The sequence below is a fragment of the Salmo salar genome, chromosome ssa15 (genome assembly GCF_905237065.1).
Source record: "Salmo salar chromosome ssa15, Ssal_v3.1, whole genome shotgun sequence".
Classification (NCBI taxonomy): Eukaryota; Metazoa; Chordata; class Actinopteri; order Salmoniformes; family Salmonidae; genus Salmo; species Salmo salar.
Window position 1 is genome coordinate 83832695 of NC_059456.1, and position 20683 is coordinate 83853377.

Genomic DNA, 20683 nt, shown 5'->3' on the forward strand with positions numbered 1-20683 from the left:
AAATGGATAAACAAATGTGAAATAAACAATAAAAAGTGAACAGCAAATATTACACTCACACAAGTTCCAAAAGAATATAGACATTTCAAATATATAATGTCTATATACAGTGTTTTAACGATGTGCAAATAAAGTAAAAAAACACCATTTACAATGGTGTTTGTTCTTCACTGGTTGCCATTTTCTTGGGTCAACAGGTCACAAATCTTGCTGCTGTTATTGCACACTATGGTATTTCACCCAATAGATATGTGAGTTTATCAAAATTGTGTTTGTTTTCAAATTCATTGTGGGTCTGTGTAATCTGAGGGAAATATGTGTCTCTAATATGGTCATACATTTTGCAGGAGGTTAGGAAGTGCAGCTCAGTTTCCACCTCATTTTGTGGGCAGTGTGCACATAGCCTGTCTTCTCTTGAGAGCCAGGTCTGCCTACGGCAACCTTTTTAAATCTCTCTCTCTCTCTCTCTCTCTCTCTCTCGCTCTCTCTCTCTCTCTCTCTCGCTCTCTCTCTCTCTCGTCAGTTGTAGGAGCAGTACCTAGGGTCTCAGACTCACATAACTTGTGTTTAGTTAAGAGAGAACAATATCAATACTATTGCTTATAACACCTTTACTTATGTTAAAGTAACAATATGATTATCCTCAGTCATCTTCTGTCAACAAAGAGCATGAACTACTGTATAGTCAAAGTATTCACTGTTCTTCTATTTCAACCTCAAACCAAAGTTGTCTACATGAAATGTCCTTATTCTCTTTTGTGATAATCCCATTCCCATGGCAACAGCCCTCTGACTAAATGTTTTTCCCCCAATCTATTGTGACAGCTTTGAGTGATCGCTTGGTTGAGCCTGTACCTCTAATCCCCAGGGATCTTGTTCTAAGGCTGGCTAATCAAACTGCCAGGATTCAGCCTGATGTATTATTGACCAGGGGGCTGATGGGAAAGTCCAGTCATCAGAGAGCCTCACGTTGATTCACTCCATCCTCACTCTTTGAAGCACGCATCCTTTGATGCATCACTTTTAAGTGCTTTTGTTACACTTTAAATGGTAGTGTGATAACCCCTCACATGACTAGATTTTGACAGATAGTGTTTTATTCTCTTCTGGACATGAGTAGATTACTTTACCCTCACTGTTCCCCTATGGTCATCATGTGGGTCAGTCTGTTGGCTATCTGAGAGGGAGCCCAGATAATGATGCCTTGGTTAACACCTCTACTCTCCTAGCATGGCCAAGAGGAAAGGCTATCACTCCTCTGGTTTGATCCAGGGGAAATCAAAAAGTCTAAGCTCTTAGTAATAAACGTCCCCTCCACCATCTCTCCATTGCAGATGCAGATACCCAGAGCTATCTAATCAGATACCCTCCCAGTGCAATCAATTTGCTGCTGTTGTGACACACACAGGTCAGGTTTGGGCATGGAGGCTTTCCACAGTCCAGGAAGAGGAGATGGAGGGTGGAGTGAGGAGTTGCAAGGGAGGAGGAGGATTTGGGTTTGGTGTATTAGCTGGCTCCTGAAGAGGATATCAACACTCTCTTTCCCTCAGGATTGTTCGGCCCCATTCACCATGACATGAACAATTCCAGCTGAGCCGACTGGCAGGGAAACTCAAGCCTGGGATTGGGCTTTAGGGATGTAAGCATCCAGCAGACAGCCAGCCGTCAGGGCCTCTTGTCTTCTTGGCACCAGCCTGTTCACCCCAAACACACATCCTGGGGTTTGTTTTTAAAATACTTCCAGACTTCTTTTGGAGGAACTGAGGAATACCATTTGGTATGACCAAAGCTCATTTTTCATTTATGGGATAACTGAGTGAGACAGTGGGAGTTCAGGCTCTCTGTGTATATTTACCAAAAATCGTTACCTGAGCGACGAGCGCATCGTTGGAGGCTGGGTTTCAATCAAAGCAGCATTAGCTTTGTTTATATCGTGTTAGTATGAAAACAAGCTGTTCCACTGAATTCAAATCTAAATACAGCCTAAGCAAAGGCTTGTTTGTTTTTGTGTGTTGTGGTCACGCTAGTCAGGGTTTAAATCATCCTGAGTAAAAGTGACCTGAACGTACAACACTATACATTGGCTTAACCTAAGAAAGTGCATTGACTAAGCAACACAAAGTATCTCTAGTCTAGTAGCACCCCCACTGCTCTGAGTTCAGTTTCTCATCCATCCAGCTAACCGACAGAGAGCATGCGTGGCCTCAGGCAACACATCAACTTGTGCATCCTCCTGCTGACATGTGCCTGATTAGCGCAGTGTGTTTGTTTACACGTGGCCAGTGTCTGTGTGCACTGAGGGCTCCTCTCAGAGCGGCTCGGCTCGGTTCAAACCTGGCGCCGTGGTCACCGTTCAGTGAAGAGGGTGGAAAGAGTCGTGTCATTGAACTCCAGCAGCAATGGAGAGGAAAGAGGAAATCCTCTAATCCTGTTTAAAAGAGAAAGGATCTTGTTTTAATTTGGGACTATGCTCCTTCCTTCCTTCCTTCCTTCCTTCCTTCCTTCCTTCCTTCCTTCCTTCCTTCCTTCCTTCCTTCCTTCCTTCCTTCCTTCCTTCCTTCCTTCCTTCCTTCCTTCCTTCCTTCCTTCCTTCCTTCCTCCCATCCGACATTATCCTCATAATGTCTCCTTCACCTACTAGAGCAGCTCAGGCAGCATGCCTTCAGCCTGGCCCTTACTGCTGCCTTATTAGGTAGCGTGTGTTTCTTAAACCCCTGTAAATGAAAATCACAAACAGGGTGAATGGCCGGCCTCGGTCTCACCTCCTCATTTCTCTGTGATGTCTGCTCTGGTCTGGACGACAAAGACTTCTGTCTGTCTGCCTGTGTCTGCCTGCCAGCCTGCCTGCCTGCCTGCCTTCCTGTCTGTCTGTGTCTGTCTGCCGGTTGGGTCTGTTGAAACACAAATCTTGGTCAGCACTGAGGAGGAGATACACATATTTTTCTATTTTTCTCCTCAAAACTCCAGTGCTGGGTCAGCAATAAATGCCCAGAGAGTCATTGAACCCGTTTAGAAAAAAGACGAGCGCGTCTCCAAAATACGGCTTGAGGAGTTTCTGTAACTCAATCGCCATGTTTACACGGCTCTGAAGCTCAGCACAAGGCCAAATGTTATATATACAGTCAAGGCTATCTGAGAAACCAGCGGACATGGCCTCCGCAAACACAACCAATCTCTTAATCTTCCCTTTTCCCCCTCTCCTCCTCGCAGCAAATCGAGGGATAGAATGGAGAGATGTCTCATTTTGCTGAACTGAGGCAGCCCTTTTGACTTCATTAAGACGTTATTCCATCCTCTACAGATATTTTTTTGTTAACGTTTTAAATCCAAATAAATGAGCACTTCTCCTGGCCATGCCAGAATCCTTTTCCGCTTGGAAATATTTGCTTTGGATGCCAGCCTTGTCCAGCACAAAACACAGGTAATTATTGGAGCTATTTGAACAGGAGAGATCTACTGACAGGCGATGCCTCATTTGGAGTGATGAAGGAATCAGGAAATGAAGCCATCATTAATGCACTGGGGGTTTGGAAAGATAATTCCTTTTTGAGGCTGACTGTGTATTTGGTGTGCATTTCTGCATGTGTCATGAGTGTATTTCTGTGTGTGTATGTGTGCGTGCTCGTGTGCACTCATACTTGTGTGTGAGCCCACTTGTGTTGGTGTGTGTATTTGGGCGTATGTTTCATGGGGGTTGGTGTTTGGCTTTACAGTTTATCTGCAAAGGTGCAGCTGCAGGTTCCTTGCAGCTAAGCTGAAAGGTGTTACCGCTGCCACTCTCCCTCTCTCTCACGGTGAAGAAAGACTCTGTCAAGTCAAAGCCAAAGCAGCTGCACTGAGGCTGGGGTGGATTGCAGCTCTGCTTAAATGGAGCACATTACTCCACTACGAAATGACTCCAACTTCTTTAACCTTCATAGACCCTCCAGTCTGTCCTTATAACACTAAGTGTATTTAGCATCTCTTTTCAAGGATGCAGGGACAGACACATCACCTGGATGGCAGTTGTGCTCAGGTTTTCCCAGTGGGTGGGTGACATGATGACATTGTTTTGAGAGGAGGGAAGCATCGGTGCTGATGGAGTGTGAGAACAGAGGACTAGACTTGTGGTCAGGAGGGTCACATGCCACTAACCCACTTAGCTACCCCAGAGGTTTCTGTCTAGTCAGGTTCCACTTTGACATCACTCAGGAGTTTGAGGTGTATGTGTGTGTTTGTGTGTGTGTGTGTGTGTGTCTATGCCTGTGTGTGTGCGTCTGTGTGTGAAAGAGAGGAGGACAGAGTGAAGTTTAGTTTCTAACTATGCTGGGCTGAGAATCCCTCAGAAAGGAAACTTCATCCAGAGGCCTTCTCAGACTGGAAAAATAGGCAGAAAATTTGTTTCACATGACAGTTTCTTAAAAAAAAGCCTTGTGTATACAGCAGATTATTGATGTGTCGAGCATGGGGATGGATAGGGTTCCAAGGACAGAGCACAGGTCTCCAGGGGAGGAGGAGGCCTAGAGTCAAGGCACTGTCACGCAAAGGGGATGCTGGGCTGGCTAGTAACATTACTAATATCTAATGACGTAGAGAGGTCTTTCCTTGGGAAAGAGGTCTTCTGACCTCAATGGGACTTCCTGGTTAAATAAAGGTTAAATAAAAATATTGTATGACACTGTGCAAGACCTTCCATTTTTATAAGGTTTTCTAAGATTAGTGGATGGCCCCAAAGGTCCCTAATTTGATACTGTTAAGTATTTTTTCCGCACCATAAAATGGTGGCTTGATGCTATAAATATAAAAGAGCTTACACCTGGCTGCACTTTGGTCCAATACCCCATGTAGTTACCTGTGAGCTCTGACGTTTTTAACAAGTTGTTCGTGAATAGATGTTGTCCTGTTACCACTGACTGGGTGTAGTCTCAGAACACTTTTAGTAATATCTTATAGAGGCACGATGAAGTCTCAGTGGGATTAAATGCTATGTCAGCACCTACCGCGTTAGAACCTACTCATTAGTCTACTGCGCTATGCCCTGTGGCAAAGCATAGCCCCCGGAGATACCTCTGTACAGACTGCTGCTGTGTGCTGCACTTCACTAGGCTTCAAGTGGCTCACCTCCCTCTCCTCCCCTCTCTACCCCCTCCTCCCTCTCCTCTCCCCTCCCTCCCTCCCTCCCTCCCTCCCTCACCTTCCCCTCCCTTTCTTCACCCTCTTTTCTCTCCCTCTCCCCTCTTCTCCCTCCTCCCTCCCCCCTCTCGTGGCATTCCTTCTTTGGAGGGGCTGACAGAGGCTCGTCATCGACAGGTATTCTGCCCCAGGTGGATCAGGTTACCACTGTCGCCAGAGGAGTGTGCTGCTCAGGCTTAGTGCTGCACAGTTGGAGGCTTTCAAACTGTGAGCCCTCCGCTCCATCTTCTGCCACGCAAGATAACCGTGAACTGAGACATCAACTCTTCCGACGCCTTTAGACAACCCCCTCCTGGCGTCTCTTGTCCATGTCTCATATCTCCCCTCATGTTGTGACCTCTGCAGTCTACACGGCTGAAACCACTAAACCACTCCCCTGGTGCAATTGCATTAATGTGCATGTTATTTTGCTCGTCATTTTCCAGAAATTATAATGAACAACTGTGTTCTCCTGTGTCAACGCTTCCATGACAATAATCTTTCATTTTGTTATGTTGCTGTTACAGTATATCATCATATCTAGTTTAATTCAGTAAAATCTATCTGACTGGGTGCAAAAAAGTAACTGCAGTGTAGATCCCTTACTCCAATTGACCATACTGGTTTATCTCCTTCTCCTCATTCCTGGACCCATTTGTTTTCTATGATTGTAATGATTGTTCACTTCCTGTTTCATTGCAGATGTGGATGAGTGTTCAGAGGGGAATGGTGGATGTCAGCAGATCTGTGTCAACATGATGGGCAGTTACGAGTGCCGCTGCAGAGAAGGATTCTTCCTGAGCGACAACCAGCACACCTGCATCCAAAGGCCTAAAGGTTAGCCTTGCATCCTCAACACGCACACACACGCATACACACACACACAAGCATTCCAGCGAAGGGACTGCTCCAGATTTATGGTGCAGGAGAGGATACCAGTATGATCTCATTAGTCCTGCTCTCTGACCTGAAAGTACCTATTAAACTGCTGGGGTCATGACCTCATTATGGTCCCATTCAGGGGAAGTATCATTTACACTTCAGATGGTGCATTTTCATTAAGCCTTGTTTAAGCATTACTACAAGTGAAAGGCTGTAGGCTGCATCTCAAATTGCACCCTATTCCCTATATAGTGTACTTCTTTTGATCAGGGCCCATAGGGCTCTGGTCAAAAGTAGTGCACTATATAGGGAATAGGGTGCCATTTCGGACACATCACTACTGTAGCAATACTGCTGGCCTGCAGGTATGTCTTCTGTGACTGATCTGATATGATAGGGAATCAAACCGGGTCGTTGACAGCAGGATCCGCCCTAACATGCCTGCCCTGCAGCAAAGGTGAACAAAGGTAACAGTATGAGTGCTTAGAAAACACCTGAGCTGTGAGGAAAGCTGTGTGTTGTTATTTTCTGTCCTTTTCGAATGAGACTGATCTTATCTGGCAGTCTGACAGCTTTTTTGAAGCATAACTGCCAGTGGTATGAATGGCCTTGGGGTGGCTGAGAGAAAATAAACTATTAAATGTGTAGCCAGGAGCGGGAACACCACTTGTTTATGGAGAATTCCTGTGGGATTGGGATGGATGTGTCAGAGAATGGAAGGTGGGGAGCCAATCTTATCATAGTCGTACATAGACATACCTGTAGAGGAACAACAACAATGACTGCTCCCAATAACTTGACTGATAAGTACATTATCATGCCTTTTGTTTGGGTAGCATGTAAATTCATGAATAACAATATTATTTCCACTGAATAAGTCTCGAGATGGAGATGTTTTGTATTTTCATCCACCTGAATAAGGAAGCCCCAAGGTCTCTTTCACAAGGGAAACCTTGAATGCTGTTTTACTCTATTGTTCAGTACCACTAAAACAGAAAAAACTAGCCTCAATGATTTGAGTACAACAGTCTCATGAGGTCTCAGGGAAGGTGAAGTCACAGTGAGGCAGATTATCAACACCTGCTCTCTGTCAGCTCTCTGTCTGCTCCCAGTCTGCTCTCTGTCTGCTCTCTGTCTGCTCTCAGTCTGCTCTCTGTCTGTTCTCAGTCTGGTCTCAGTCTGCTCTCTGTCTGCTCTCTGTCTGCCCCCAGTCTGCTCTCTGTCTGCTCTCTGTCTGCTCCCAGTCTGCTCTATGTCTGTTCTCTGTCTGCTCTGTCTGCTCTCTGTCTGTCTCAGTCTGCTCTCATTCTGCTCTCTGTCTGCTCTCTGTCTGCGCTTTGTCTGCTCTCTGTCTGTACTCAGTCTGCTCTCTGTCTGTCTCTGTCTGCTCTCTGTCTGCTCTCTGTCTGTTCTCTGTCTGCTCTCTGTCTGTTCTCTGTCTGCTCTCTGTCTTCTCTCTGTCTGCTCTCTGTCTGCTCTCTGTCTGCTCTCTGTCTGCTCTCTGTCTGTTCTCAGTCTGCTCTCTGTCTGCTCTCTGTCTGCTCTCTGTCTTCTCTCTGTCTGCCCTCTGTCTGCACTCTGTCTGCTCTCTGTCTGCTCTCTGTCTGCTCTGCTGGCTGCAGTGTGGGTGTGTGAGCCGTTACCCAAGTGTTTTCTCTTTTCTTCTCTGCTCTCTCTCTGTTCTCTGTCTGCTCTCTGTCTGCTCTCTCTCTGTTCTCTGACTGCTCTCTGTCTGCTCTCAGTCTGCTCTCAGTCTGCTCTCAGTCTGCTCTCAGTCTGCTCTCTCTCTGTTCTCTGACTGCTCTCTGTCTGCTCTCAGTCTGCTCTCAGTCTGCTCTCAGTCTGCTCTCTGTCTGCTCTCAGTCTGCTCTCAGTCTGCTCTCAGTCTGCTCTCTGTCTGTACTCAGTCTGCTCTCTGTCTGTCTCTGTCTGCTCTCTGTCTGCTCTCTGTCTGTTCTCTGTCTGCTCTCTGTCTGTTCTCTGTCTGCTCTCTGTCTTCTCTCTGTCTGCTCTCTGTCTGCTCTCTGTCTGCTCTCTGTCTGCTCTCTGTCTGTTCTCAGTCTGCTCTCTGTCTGCTCTCTGTCTGCTCTCTGTCTTCTCTCTGTCTGCCCTCTGTCTGCACTCTGTCTGCTCTCTGTCTGCTCTCTGTCTGCTCTGCTGGCTGCAGTGTGGGTGTGTGAGCCGTTACCCAAGTGTTTTCTCTTTTCTTCTCTGCTCTCTCTCTGTTCTCTGTCTGCTCTCTGTCTGCTCTCTCTCTGTTCTCTGACTGCTCTCTGTCTGCTCTCAGTCTGCTCTCAGTCTGCTCTCAGTCTGCTCTCAGTCTGCTCTCTCTCTGTTCTCTGACTGCTCTCTGTCTGCTCTCAGTCTGCTCTCAGTCTGCTCTCAGTCTGCTCTCAGTCTGCTCTCTGTCTGCTCTCAGTCTGCTCTCTCTCTCTTCTCTGTCTGCTCTCTCTCTGTTCTCTGTATGCTCTCTGTCTGCTCTCTGTCTGCTCTGCTGGCTGCAGTGTGGGTGTGTGAGCCGTTACCCAAGTGTTTTCTCTTTTCTTCTCTGCTCTCTCTCTAATCTTTCGCTCGTGTCCACATCATGTAGTCTTTTGTATAGAGATAAATAGTAATGGCGTCTTTTTGTAGGCACTTACTCCGCCATGGTTCGTTGGACAAAGCATATGGGGAAAATGAATGCCGTTTTGAATGACTTGGTGCAAGACCTTCCATTTTAAAAGGTTTTCTAAGATGAAATGAATGGCGTTTTTGGAGGGTTTTTGGATAAACACCGAAAATAAGTTTTGTGGTGAACCCAGGCTCAGGAGATCTTATACATTTTGTTCTAGGAGATAATCTTCATCAGCTGACGTCAACTTTTGTGAATTTTGAAGAATTTATGTAATGATAAAAAGCACATAAAGGCTTCATAATTCATAAAAGTCATGTTAACTGACTGATGTTATCTCATAGAAAAAAACGTATAAGCCTGTGTTAACCTCAGAACTGATTTTCGGCATTTATTCCAAAACCCTATTCATTCACCATAATTGTTTTCCATAGGGATGGCTAAACAAACCAGAGGTAACTTATTTCCTGGTTTTAGGACTACAAGCTAGTGAACTCTATTGTCTTGGGGTCTGGGACAGTGATGTCACTACAGGATCTCGTTTCAGTCTCATGTAGTCTCAGAATAGAAAGCCAGGGATCTTGGAAGCCTGGTTTATGAGATCAATATGGCCTAGTGCACTGTCAATGTTTATGTTTCATACGCAGTGTTATTTGAGTGTGGCAAATGGCTGGATCGTGTGCTTCAAAGGAAAGGGTCTGTCTGCCTCGCTGTCTGTCAGAGACACATCCTCAGGACCAGGCAGATAGCACAACCTAACCAGGCTCATTTTACTCTCTCTCTCTCTCTCTCTCTCTCTCTCTCTCTCTCTCTCTGTCTCTCTGTCTCTCGGTCTCTCGGTCTCTCGTCTCCCTCTCTCTCTCTCTCTCTCTCTCTCTCTCTCTGTCTCTCTGTCTCTCTGTCTCTCGTCTCTCTTGCTCTCCCTCCCTCTCTCTCTCTCCCTCTCTCTCTCTCTCTCTCTCCGTCTCGATGAAGTACCCCATTAATGTTACATTTTTCATGTGAATAATATTGGTTTTATTGCTTCCAGATGAGCTCCATATGGACAGAGAGATTAAAGCTGCCATACATCTACAAACTCACTTCACTCAACAGATCGTTCACTGCCTGTCATTTTTCCATTATTCTAGAAAAGACATTGGGAACAACAGCAGGTCGTATTATTATTGCTATTATTACAACAGTGTGTGCTAATAGGGAAAAGGAAGAAGCCAGTCAACCAAGTTATTGGACAATAATCCTAACTCATCCTCAGCATTACCATTCTCAGCGTATTGAAATATTATGTTTAATTGGCAAAGGCTACACTAATAGTCATTTGCGGGTTTTACGCACCAGCCAAACTTCTGGGAGAGCGCAATGGTTCTCTTTTGATTACACTAAAAGTCACAAAGAGAAAATATGGAATTAAACATACATTCTCGAGTGTATTTGCCAAGTTTGCTTATAGGAGACCCTCAGTGCTTTCATAAATACGGCCCTGGCCAGCCAACTCCTTAAACGTGTTAGGCCTGGGGTGCAGTTAGCTTTATCACCCTCATTAGAAAGACATCAGCTTCCCATTCCTTTCATCAATGGATCAGGTGTTACCCGGGTGAGTTAGGGGAGGGGGAGGCTGATAGGGTGGTCTGGGTGTGGTGCTAGGGCTGGTCTGGGGCTGGTCTGGGGCTGGGCAATGGCTTGGCTGGTCTGGGGCTGGGCTAGAGCTGGGCTGGGGTTAGGGCTGGGGCTTGATCTGGGGCTGGGGCTTATTCTGGGGCTGGGCTTTGGCTGGGGCTTGGTCTGGAGCTGGGTTAGGGCTGGGGCTGGGGCTTGGTCTGGGGCTGGGTTAGGGCTGGGGCTTGGTCTGGGGCTGGGCTAGGGCTGGGGCTTGGTCTGGGGCTGGGCTAGGGCTGGGGCTTGGTCTGGGGCTGGGCTAGGGGTGGGGCTTGGTCTGGGGCTGGGCTAGGGCTGGGGCTTGGTCTGGGGCTGGGCTAGGGCTGGGGCTTGGTCTGGGGCTGGGCTGGGGCTGGGGCTTGGTCTGGGGCTGGGCTAGGGCTGGGGCTTGGTCTGGGGCTGGGTTAGGGCTGGGGCTTAGTCTGGGGCTGGGTGATACCAGGCTATTCCCCTGCTGGCTGAGAGCCCTTGTTAGTAGAGAGCTTGGTCAATTAGGCAACAGGGGGCTGCCAGCCTTCACAGCTACTAGCCTGCTGCCCCCTTCAAAAAAGGAATGAAAAACTCTCCCCCCAAATGAAGGCTCCCATCGTTTCACTGGGCAGAATGTAACAGTTAATTTATTCTTGCCCAAAATGTCTTCCCAGTCAAGACATAAAATCTTTGAGAGAACAGCCAAGGTGCTTACAGGTTGATAGGTATGCCATTCAGGTCAGCGAGGGTTCCACTTCTTAGCATTTTATTTCTTGTTTCCTTTTTTCATGTGTTGGGGAGATAACAGGGTCCTTGCTACCCACATATGTGCGTGAGATTGAGTCCGGCAAATTTGAGTGCCTCCCTTAGGAATTCCTTGCTGCTTAGTCAATTCAGACATCTATAATTTCAGTTTCAGTACATTTTTAAATATCTTGTATGGCAGTACCTATGGTGTGTACTGATGAGCTATTATATAAGTTCACATATCCAGTTTCAGCCTGTCTACTTTTTAACTGGCAAACTGCAGATTTTTCAACATTCATTACACAGAAAAGTAACCTGTAACGGTCTGGGTGTAGCTGGTGCAGAGGAGTCAGGCGCAGGACAGCAGAGATGAGTAATAAAAGTAACTTTACTCAATAATGTACATTCCATGTAGTAAATACCAAGCCCACGCAAAAGGACCGAAATACATAAAACAAACAGGCACAAAAACCATAGGGAAAGCAGAGGGTTAAATAATGAACATGTAATTGGGGAATTGAAATCAGGTGTGTAAAACAAAGACAAAACAAATGGAAAATGAAAAGTGGATCGGCGATGGCTAGAAGGCCGGTGACGTCGACCGCCGAATGCTGCCCGAACAAGGAGAGGGACCGACTTCGGCGGAAGTCGTGACATAACCTGACATTGTAGAGAAAATACATATTTACATATACACGTGTACAGTGGCTTGCGAAAGGAATCACCCCCCTTGGCATTTTTCCTATTTTGTTGCATTACAACCTGTAATTTAAATAGATTTTTATTTGGGTTTCATGTAATGGACATACACAAAATAGTCAAAATCGGTGAAGTGAAATGAAAATATTACTTGTTTAAAAAAATAAATAAAAAATGGAAAAGTGGTGCGTGCATATGCATTCACCCCCTTTGCTATGAAGCCCCTAAATAAGATCTGGTGCAACCAATTACCTTCAGAAGTCACATAATTAGTTAAATAAAGTCCACCTGTGTGCAATCTAAGTGTCACATGATCTCAGTATATATACATCTGTTCTAAAAGGCCCCAGAGTCTGCAACACCACTAAGCAAGGGGCACCAACAAGCAAGCAGCACCATGAAGACAAAGGAGCTCTCCAAACAGGTCAGGGACAAAGTTGTGGAGAAGTACAGATCAGGGTTGGGTTATAAAAATATCAGAAACTTTGAACATCCCACAGAGCACCATTAAATCCACTATTAAAAAATGGAAAGAATATGGCACCACAACAAACCTGCCAAGAGAGGGCCGCCGACCAAAACTCATGGACCAGGCAAGGAGGGCATTAATCAGAGAGGCAGCAAAGAGACCAAAAAGCTGCAAAGCTCCACAGCGGAGATTGGTGTATCTGTCCATAGGACCACTTTAAGCCGTACACTCCACAGAGCTGGGCTTTACGGAAAAGTGGCCAGAAAAAAAACATTGCTTAAAGAAAAAAATAAGCAAACACTTTTGGTGTTCACCAAAAGGCAATGTGGGAGACTCCCAAACATATGGAAGAAGGTACTCTGGTCAGATGAGACAAAAATTTAGCTTTTTGGTCTTTCAAGGAAACCGCTATGTCTGGCGCAAACCCAACACCTCTCATCACCCCGAGAGCAACATCCCCACAGTGAAGCATGGTGGTGGCAACCTCATGCTGTGGGGATGTTTTTCATCGGCAGGGACTGGGAAACTGGTCAGAATTTAAGGAATGATGGATGGCGCTAAATACAGGGAAATTCTTGAGGGAAACCTGTTTCAGTCTTCCAGATATTTGAGACTGGGACAGAGGTTCACCTTCCAGCAGGACAATGACCCTAAGCCTACTGCTAAAGCAACACTCGAGGGGTTTAAGGGGAAACATTTAAATGTCTTGGAATGGCTTAGTCAAAGCCCAGACCTCAGACCAATTGAGAATCTGTGGTATGACTTAAAGATTGCTCTACACCAGCGGAACCCATCCAACTTGAAGGAGCTGGAGCAGTTTTGCCTTGAAGAATGGCAAAAATCCCAGTGGCTAGATGTGCCAAGCTTATAGAGACATCCCCCAAGAAACTTGCAGCTGTAATTGTTGTAAAACGTGGCTCTACAAAGTATTGACTTTGGGGGGGGGGTGAATAGTTATGCACGCTCAAGTTTTCTGTTTTTTTGTCTTATTTCTTGTTTGTTTCACAATAAAAAATATTTTGCATCTTCAAAGTGGTAGGCATGTTGTGTAAATCAAATGATACAAACCCCCCAAAAATCTATTTTAATTCCATGTTGTAAGGCAACAAAATAGGAAAAAATGCCAAGGGGTGTGAATACTTTCGCAAGCCACTGTATATGCCTTAAGCAGTGGTTGTTGTGGGCAGCAGGTAACCTAGCGCTTAGAGCTTTAGGCCAGTAACTAAAAGGGACACCCCACTGAAGGTGTCTCAGGGAGAGTTGGGATATGCAACAACACATTTCCAATTCAGACATGTGTATAATACACACTTGTGAAAAAGGACAAATATAAGCACCCACCTAATTATTATTCTATACCTACACTGATAATTATAATCTCCTAGAGCAGGTGTTCTGTGGGAACTCATTACAGACGAGAACAGTGATAGAACTTTTAATGAGTGTTAGAATAATACCTCACACTCCCAATCACACAATCAAACTGATGACAGGTGCTTCATGGCACCAGGCCTAGGCAAAGCGCGATACAGTGCCTGATGGTTTGGTTTAAATATAGAAATAGGAAATGACACCCACACATACTTGTTCACTGAACTCAATGTAGTCTCAGTATATCAGGTTTAGAGAGATCACCTGGAGAGGGCCTTGAGAGCAGTTTGATATCCACTAATAATACCACTCAATTTGCTATATTTTTGAAGCGTGTCGGACGTTTACCACTAAATTCACATCCAGCCATTTCTAGTCAACTACCTGACCATGGGTACAACCAATACATTTCTAATAATCTCTTTCCTTAACTGTAGAACATGAGTGTCTTTGCCGTTCCTGGAAATGTTTATTTTGCCATTGAAAACCTCTTCCTGTGGTTGGAGGTTTCATTAGCTTCCCAGAGGGGTTGTTGCCCCTTTTGCAATGAGACTTGCTGGCAGTGTCTCTCGTCTTGTCTATCATACACACGCGCGTGCGCACACACGCGCATACACAAACAGACGCATGCGTACACACACATACAGACGGATCTGAACACACACAAACACACACACAAGTTTTTAATTGACTTTAGCTTTAGGCCCGGTTCTTGAGATACATTCTATTATAGCATTTGGATGCAGAACACGCCATGTGTACTTCAGGACATCATGTCCAGCCATAACTGCAGCGGTTCATAGAATTTTGCAGTCAATGTGATGAATCCATTACACATGGTGGCATCATATACGCAGTTAGTTTTGCTGCTTCACTGCAGCTAACCGGCTACATTCGTTTAGTATGATGGTATGATGGTGACAGTGATCCCTGACTTTAAAAATTCTTTATCACTAGGGGACATGTAAAACACTTCCTAAACAAAGTAGCAGCTAATGTTCCCTAATTTCTATCACTAATTTATCTGCATTACCGTGGAGAGTGTCAGGTGCTTGTTTTATACATTGCACACAGGACTTTCTGTTACTGTTATTGGGACAGTCTTATTTTCTATTTCTGCTTCTTTTCTGAAAGCATTGACACATTATATTTATTCTTAATATATAATAGGGCATGCCATGGCTGGCTATGGCAGTCATGGGAAAAGAAAAGCCTCTATTTCTCCTGTCTGGTGTCCCTACTTTGAAGGGCTTATATTGTCGTTCTTGGAGCTGTGTCTCAGCATGTCTGCTTGCCTGTCTGGCTGTATGCTAGCCGCGGAGCTGTTTTTACAAGTGCAGGAGTGGCTGCTCCATTGCTCTGCAGCCCGACCGTATAACTAGTCTATTTTCCTATTCTGGGGAACGTCCCGCACTCCCATGGCTACCTATTAAGTCTCACCATTAGTCCAGCATCAAAGACTGTTTCTTCACGACACCTACAGTTCAGGACGCTCCACCTCTTCTCCATTCTGTCTTTTTCTCTCCCTCCCGCTTTCATATTTTTCTCTCTTGCTCTTTCTTTAAAAATTCTCTCACTCTCATCCTCTCACTCTCTGCCTTCTCTCTCCTTACCCTCCCTCCCTCCCTCCCTCCCTCCCTCCCTCCCTCCCTCCCTCCCTCCCTCCCTCCCTCCCTCCCTCCCTCCCTCCCTCACTCACTCACTCACTCACTCACTCACTCACTCACTCACTCACTCACTCACTCACTCACTCACTCACTCACTCACTCACTCTCTCTCTCTCTCTCCCTTTCTCTCTCTCCCTCTCTCTCTATCTCTCTCCCCCTCCCTCTCTCTCGCTCTCTCTCTCTCTCCTTCTTTCTCCCCCTCATGCTCTCTCCTCCTCCCCCTCACTCTTTCCCTCTCTCCTTCTCCCCCTCTCTCTCTCTTCCTCTCGCTCTCCTTCTCTCTGTCTCTAAATTACCTTCAGTTGCTACCCCCTCTTTGTCTAGACTGGGCTTTCATAGGCCCCATGGCTCCCCACGCTTGAAGAAATATATACCTGCTGTACATCACTGGCTTGGGCTCTAGCAAATTCTGGCTGCCCTACTGCTGAATCCTCCATACTTCTTTTGTGGCAGACATCCCTTTTCATAGTGCGGTTTTGTTGAAGGCCATCTCTAAGCTAACCGGGCCAGCATGCCGCAGTGGACTGCCTTAGTGCCGGTGGGATTTTTCCACGAATGCTTTTCTGTCATTGCTTTACCCAGAGGGCCAGCATGAATCATGTCTCCCTCTCCTCTCTGGTCTACCTTTGATTTCAAGAAGAATGTGGCTTTGAAATAACATATCTCTTTTTATTACAGAGAGAGGATAGTTTCCTTTATTTGTGCAGGCATGCTATCCTTCTGGTGTGTTGTGTAGCTTTATGTTGTTCTGTGTTCTTCTCTGTCGGTGGAGGGGGATAATGGATAAGCTTGGTCTGCTGGGAGAGGAGAGGTGACCTTGAAGTGATGAGAGGAGGAGTGAGGGGGAGAGGGGCATGTCCCACAGCAGGTGCTGCAGAATATACTCATATATACTGTAGATGGATGCAGTCACACACACACACACACACACACACACACACACACACACACACACACACACACACACACACACACACACACACACACACACACACACACACACACAGTATGCACACAGAAATGCACATACTGTATACAATAAATAACACAAATACATACACACCATCAACAGAAACAATGATAAGAGCAACCACAATAACAACAACATCAACAGCAACAATAAAGAATGTATGCACCCACAGGTAGAAAAGCAGAGTCACAGAAAAAATCAGGTCTAATCTAGTCTGTTACACCAAAAGTATTTAAACCACTTGGCTATACTATAGTTAGGATCATTAGGAAACTATGCAAGGATTGTTTTGGAAACACAGCTATAGAATGTAAATTAACATGTCATTAGGTTTGTTGGTAGCTCAGGTGCCTGTCATCCTAACCACAGACATGCAAATGTATCCTGTAGGAAAATATCATTCCACAATCAACTTCCACCTTCCCTGGCTGAGACCATTTATGCCCTGTCTCTCTTCCCAGTGAGGGAATGTTGCTGCTTCTACTATTAGGCCTTCGGGAGTTGAAGGGAACCAACGGTTGGCAGAAGGGCCCAAACAGTAACGCTTGGCTCAGAGGGCTGGCTCTGCCGTCTCTCTTTGGGGGCATCTGCTTGCCATCGGGACGGCGCTGTGCCGTGACGTGGACCCACTGGACGCCCTGTCACTTCCCGGCCCATGGCACCTCGGCCCGGTCCAGACTCCCTCTCCGCCTTTTCCAACTCTGACATCTTTATCCTCCTGTGAAAAGTTTTAATGGCCTATTATCTATGATGAAGGAATGCTGCTTTAATTGCCTGGTGGCTCCATGTTTAGGCCCTGCTCCCAGTGGCGCCGTATCAAGACCATGGGGCTTCCCTCTCCCTTCCAGGGGCTTCAGTCCTGTATGACGGAGTCTGGGGACAACAAGCCTTCCTGTCACCAGCCCAAACACTTAGACTGACTATGCCTATAAAACCCCAGTATGTCCTATCACTTTACAATCTATCGTGTGGGACTCTCCAAATCAAATCAAATAAATTATATTTGTCACATGTGCCGAATACAACGGGTGTAGACTTTAAAGTGAAATGCTTACTTACAAGCCCTTAACCAACAATGCAGTTTAAGGAAAATACCTAAAAAAATAAGAAATAAAACTAACAAGAGCAGCAGTAAAATAACAATAGCGAGGCTATATACAGGGGGTACCGGTACAGAGTCAATGTGCAGGGGCACCGGTTAGTCAAGGTAATTGAGGTAGTATGTACACGTAGGTAGAGTTATTAAAGTGACTATGCGTAGATAATAACAGAGAGTAGCAGCAGCGTAAAGAGGGGGGTGGGTAGCCATTTGATTAGATGTTTCAGGAGTCTTATGGCTTGTGGGTAGAAGCTGTTAAGAAGCCTCTTGGACCTAGACATGGCACTCCGGTACCGCTTGCCATGCGGTAGCTGGAGCCTTTGACCATTTTTAGGGCCTTCCTCTGACACCGCGTGGTATAGAGGTCCTGGATGGCAGGAAGCTTGGCCCCAGTGATGTACTGGGCCGCACGCATTACCCTCTGTAGTGCCTTGCAGTCGGAGGCCAAGCAGTTGCCATACCAGGCAGTGATGCAACCCGTCAAGATGCTCTTGATGGTGCAGCTGTAAAACCTTTTGAGGATCTGAGGACCCATGCCAAATCTTTTCAGTCTCCTGAGGGGGAATAGGTTTTGCCGTGCGCTCTTCACGACTGTCTTAGTGTGCTTGGACCATGTTAGTTTGTTGGTGATGTGGACGCCAAGGAACTTGAAGCTCTCAACCTGCTCCACTACAGCCCCATCGATGAGAATAGGGGCATGCTCGGTCCTCCTTTTCCTGTAGTCCACAATAATCTCCTTTGTCTTGATCACGTTGAGGAGAGGTTGTTGTCCTGGCACCACACTGCCAGGTCTCTGACCTCCTCCCTATAGGCTGTCTCGTCATTGTCCGTGATCAGGCCTACCACTGTTGTGTCATCAGCAAACTTAATGATGGTGTTGGAGTCGTGCCTGGCCGTAAAGTCATGCGTTAACAGGGAGTACAGGAGGGGACTGAGCATGCAACCTTTTTCCCCTGTTTGAGGATCAACGTGGTGGATGTGTTGTTACCTACCCTTAGCACCTGGGGGCGGCCCATCAGGAAGTCCAGGATTCAGTTGCAGAGGGAGGTGTTTAGTCCCAGGGTCCTTAGCTTAGTGATGAGCTTTGAGGGCACTATGGTGCATTCTCACATAGGTGTTCCTTTCGTCCAGGTGGGAAAGGGCAGTGTGGAGTGCAATAAAAATTGCATCATCTGTGGATCTTTTGGGGCAGTATGCAAATTGGAGTGGGTCTAGGGTTTCTGGAATAATGGTGTTGATGTAAGCCATGACCAGCTTTTCAAAGCACTTCATGGCTACAGACGTGAGTGCTACGGGTCGGTAGTCATTTAAGCCGGTTACCTTAGTGTTCTTGGGCACAGGGACTATGGTGGTCTGCTTGAAACATGTTGGTATTACAGATTCAGACAGGGAGAGGTTGAAAATGTCAGTGAAGACCCTTGCCAGTTGGTCAGCGCATGCTCGTAGTACACGTCCTGGTAATCCATCTGGCCCTGCGGCCTTGTGAATGTTGACCTGTTTAAAGGTCTTACTCACATCGGCTGTGGAGAGCTGATCACACAGTTGTCTGGAACAGCTGATGCTCTCATGCATGTTTCAGTGTTACTTGCCTCGAAGCGAACATAGAAGTAATTTAGCTCATCTGGTAGGCCCATGTCATGGATATGCTTCCCTTTGTAGTCTGTAATAGTTTGCAAGCCCTGCCACATCCGACAAGCGTCGGAGCTGGTGTAGTACAATTCGATCTTAGTCCTGTGTTGACGCTTTGCCTGTTTGATGGTTCGTTGGAGGACAAGGCGGGATTTCTTATCAGCTTCCAGGTTAGGGTCCCGCTCCTTGAATGCGGCAACTTTGCCCTTTAGCTCAGTTCGGATGTTGCCTGTAATCCATGGCTTCTGGTTGGGGTATGTACGTACAGTCACTGTGGGGACGACGTGATCGATGTACTTATTGATGAAGCCAGTAACTGATGTGGTCTACTCCTCAATGCCATTGGAAGAATCCCGGAACATATTCCAGTCTGTCGAAAACAGTCCTGTAGCTTAGCATCTGCTTCATCTGACCACTTTTTTATTGACCGAGTCACTGGTGCTTCCTGCTTTAATTTTAGCTTGTAAAGCAGGAATCAGGAGGATAGAATTATGGTCAGATTTGCCAAATGGAGGGCGAGGGAGAGCTTTCCAATACATGGCCCTAAAGTTTACTGACCAGGCCCTCATGTAGTTGGGAAGCGCTGGCGTGGAAGCTTTGTTCCAGGCGCCCAACTGTCTCCACCTCAGTGAGAATTGGGGACTACAGTATATAACGTGTTTCTTCTTCATTAGCTGAGGGTCACTTTCCACATGGGATCGTAGCCAATATTGTAGCCAAAGGTGGAAAGTTTCATCCTGCAAAACATTTGCAAATAAATAATTTACATAAACTAAAGACTGCCTTAATCCTACTATAACAGTCCAGGGGTATGATTGTACCCTATTCGTTTTACAACCTGTTGTATAATACAGGTAGTAATAACAATTTCCTAAATTGCTCCATTTAGTTGACAGTGTTAATGAAGTGCTATAAGAGGAACGAGTGTTAGTGTAGAATGGCCCATAAAGGCACATTGTGTTTAGTTCCAGATGAATCTAAAGGACTACGTTAGAGGGGTGTAACTGTGGTTACTGATGGGGTCTGAACATTGAGACAAACAGAAGCGTTCTCCAGGCAACAAGTCTAGGCCTATTTCTCCACTCATTATATCCTGTCCTCTTCTATTTCTCTTTTTTTTGGAGGGAAGTGTCCCTGTACTGTAATTGTCAGAGATGCACATAAAATTATTGTATTATTGGAAGCTCTTGAGAAGTCTCCAAATGGCCTTGTTTTTGTTTCTTTTACTGTGTTCCGGTGCACTTTAAAGGCCTTAGCCTTGAGCCTGAACAGTATTGTGTCTGGAGCTGTGAGGGAGAGGGGGATTATAGATGGCAGTATTTTAGCTTTGGGCTGCTGAGGTGGCACTGCAGGACAGTAGTCCTTGAGTTACAAGCCTCTCCTGAGTGTCTGGTGGGCAGGTCATGACCTGTCTTGGTTGGATACTGCTGCTGTAGCTATGTCGCTTCTGGGGAAAAGCTTTCTCTTTCCTGCTGTTCTTTGCATCTAATTGCCAGGTGTTATTTTTTCCACCGTGAATTTATTTAGTCAGTAGTTTTTGATGATCGCTGTCCTTGTTCAATTGTGTGAGAACAAATGTCCAGTCTGTCCCTTGGTAACCATTTGGAAGGTTCCCCTCTGGCTCCATGATTTTAACAGATATTGCTTATCCAGCGATCCGTCTATAAAGTGCCCTGTGATATTTTTTATTGGCTTCTACATATAAAGTTATGTTTCATGGGTCAAAGGCTTGTTTTAGTGGACTGGCGGTGTTTGCAATCCG

At 46.0% G+C, this 20683-nt stretch overlaps 1 protein-coding gene across 4 annotated transcripts in view; it reads left to right on the forward strand.

The window, feature by feature from the left end:
* LOC106572352 (signal peptide, CUB and EGF-like domain-containing protein 3) overlaps window positions 1-20683 on the forward strand; it is a 106935-nt gene that overhangs the window by 46007 nt on the left and 40245 nt on the right. For all 4 annotated transcript variants that reach the window (XM_014146408.2, XM_014146409.2, XM_014146410.2 and 1 more), the window contains exon 4: window positions 5854-5988. In XM_014146408.2, coding sequence (XP_014001883.1) covers window positions 5854-5988 — 135 coding nt within the window. The remainder of the gene's footprint in view (window positions 1-5853; window positions 5989-20683) is intronic.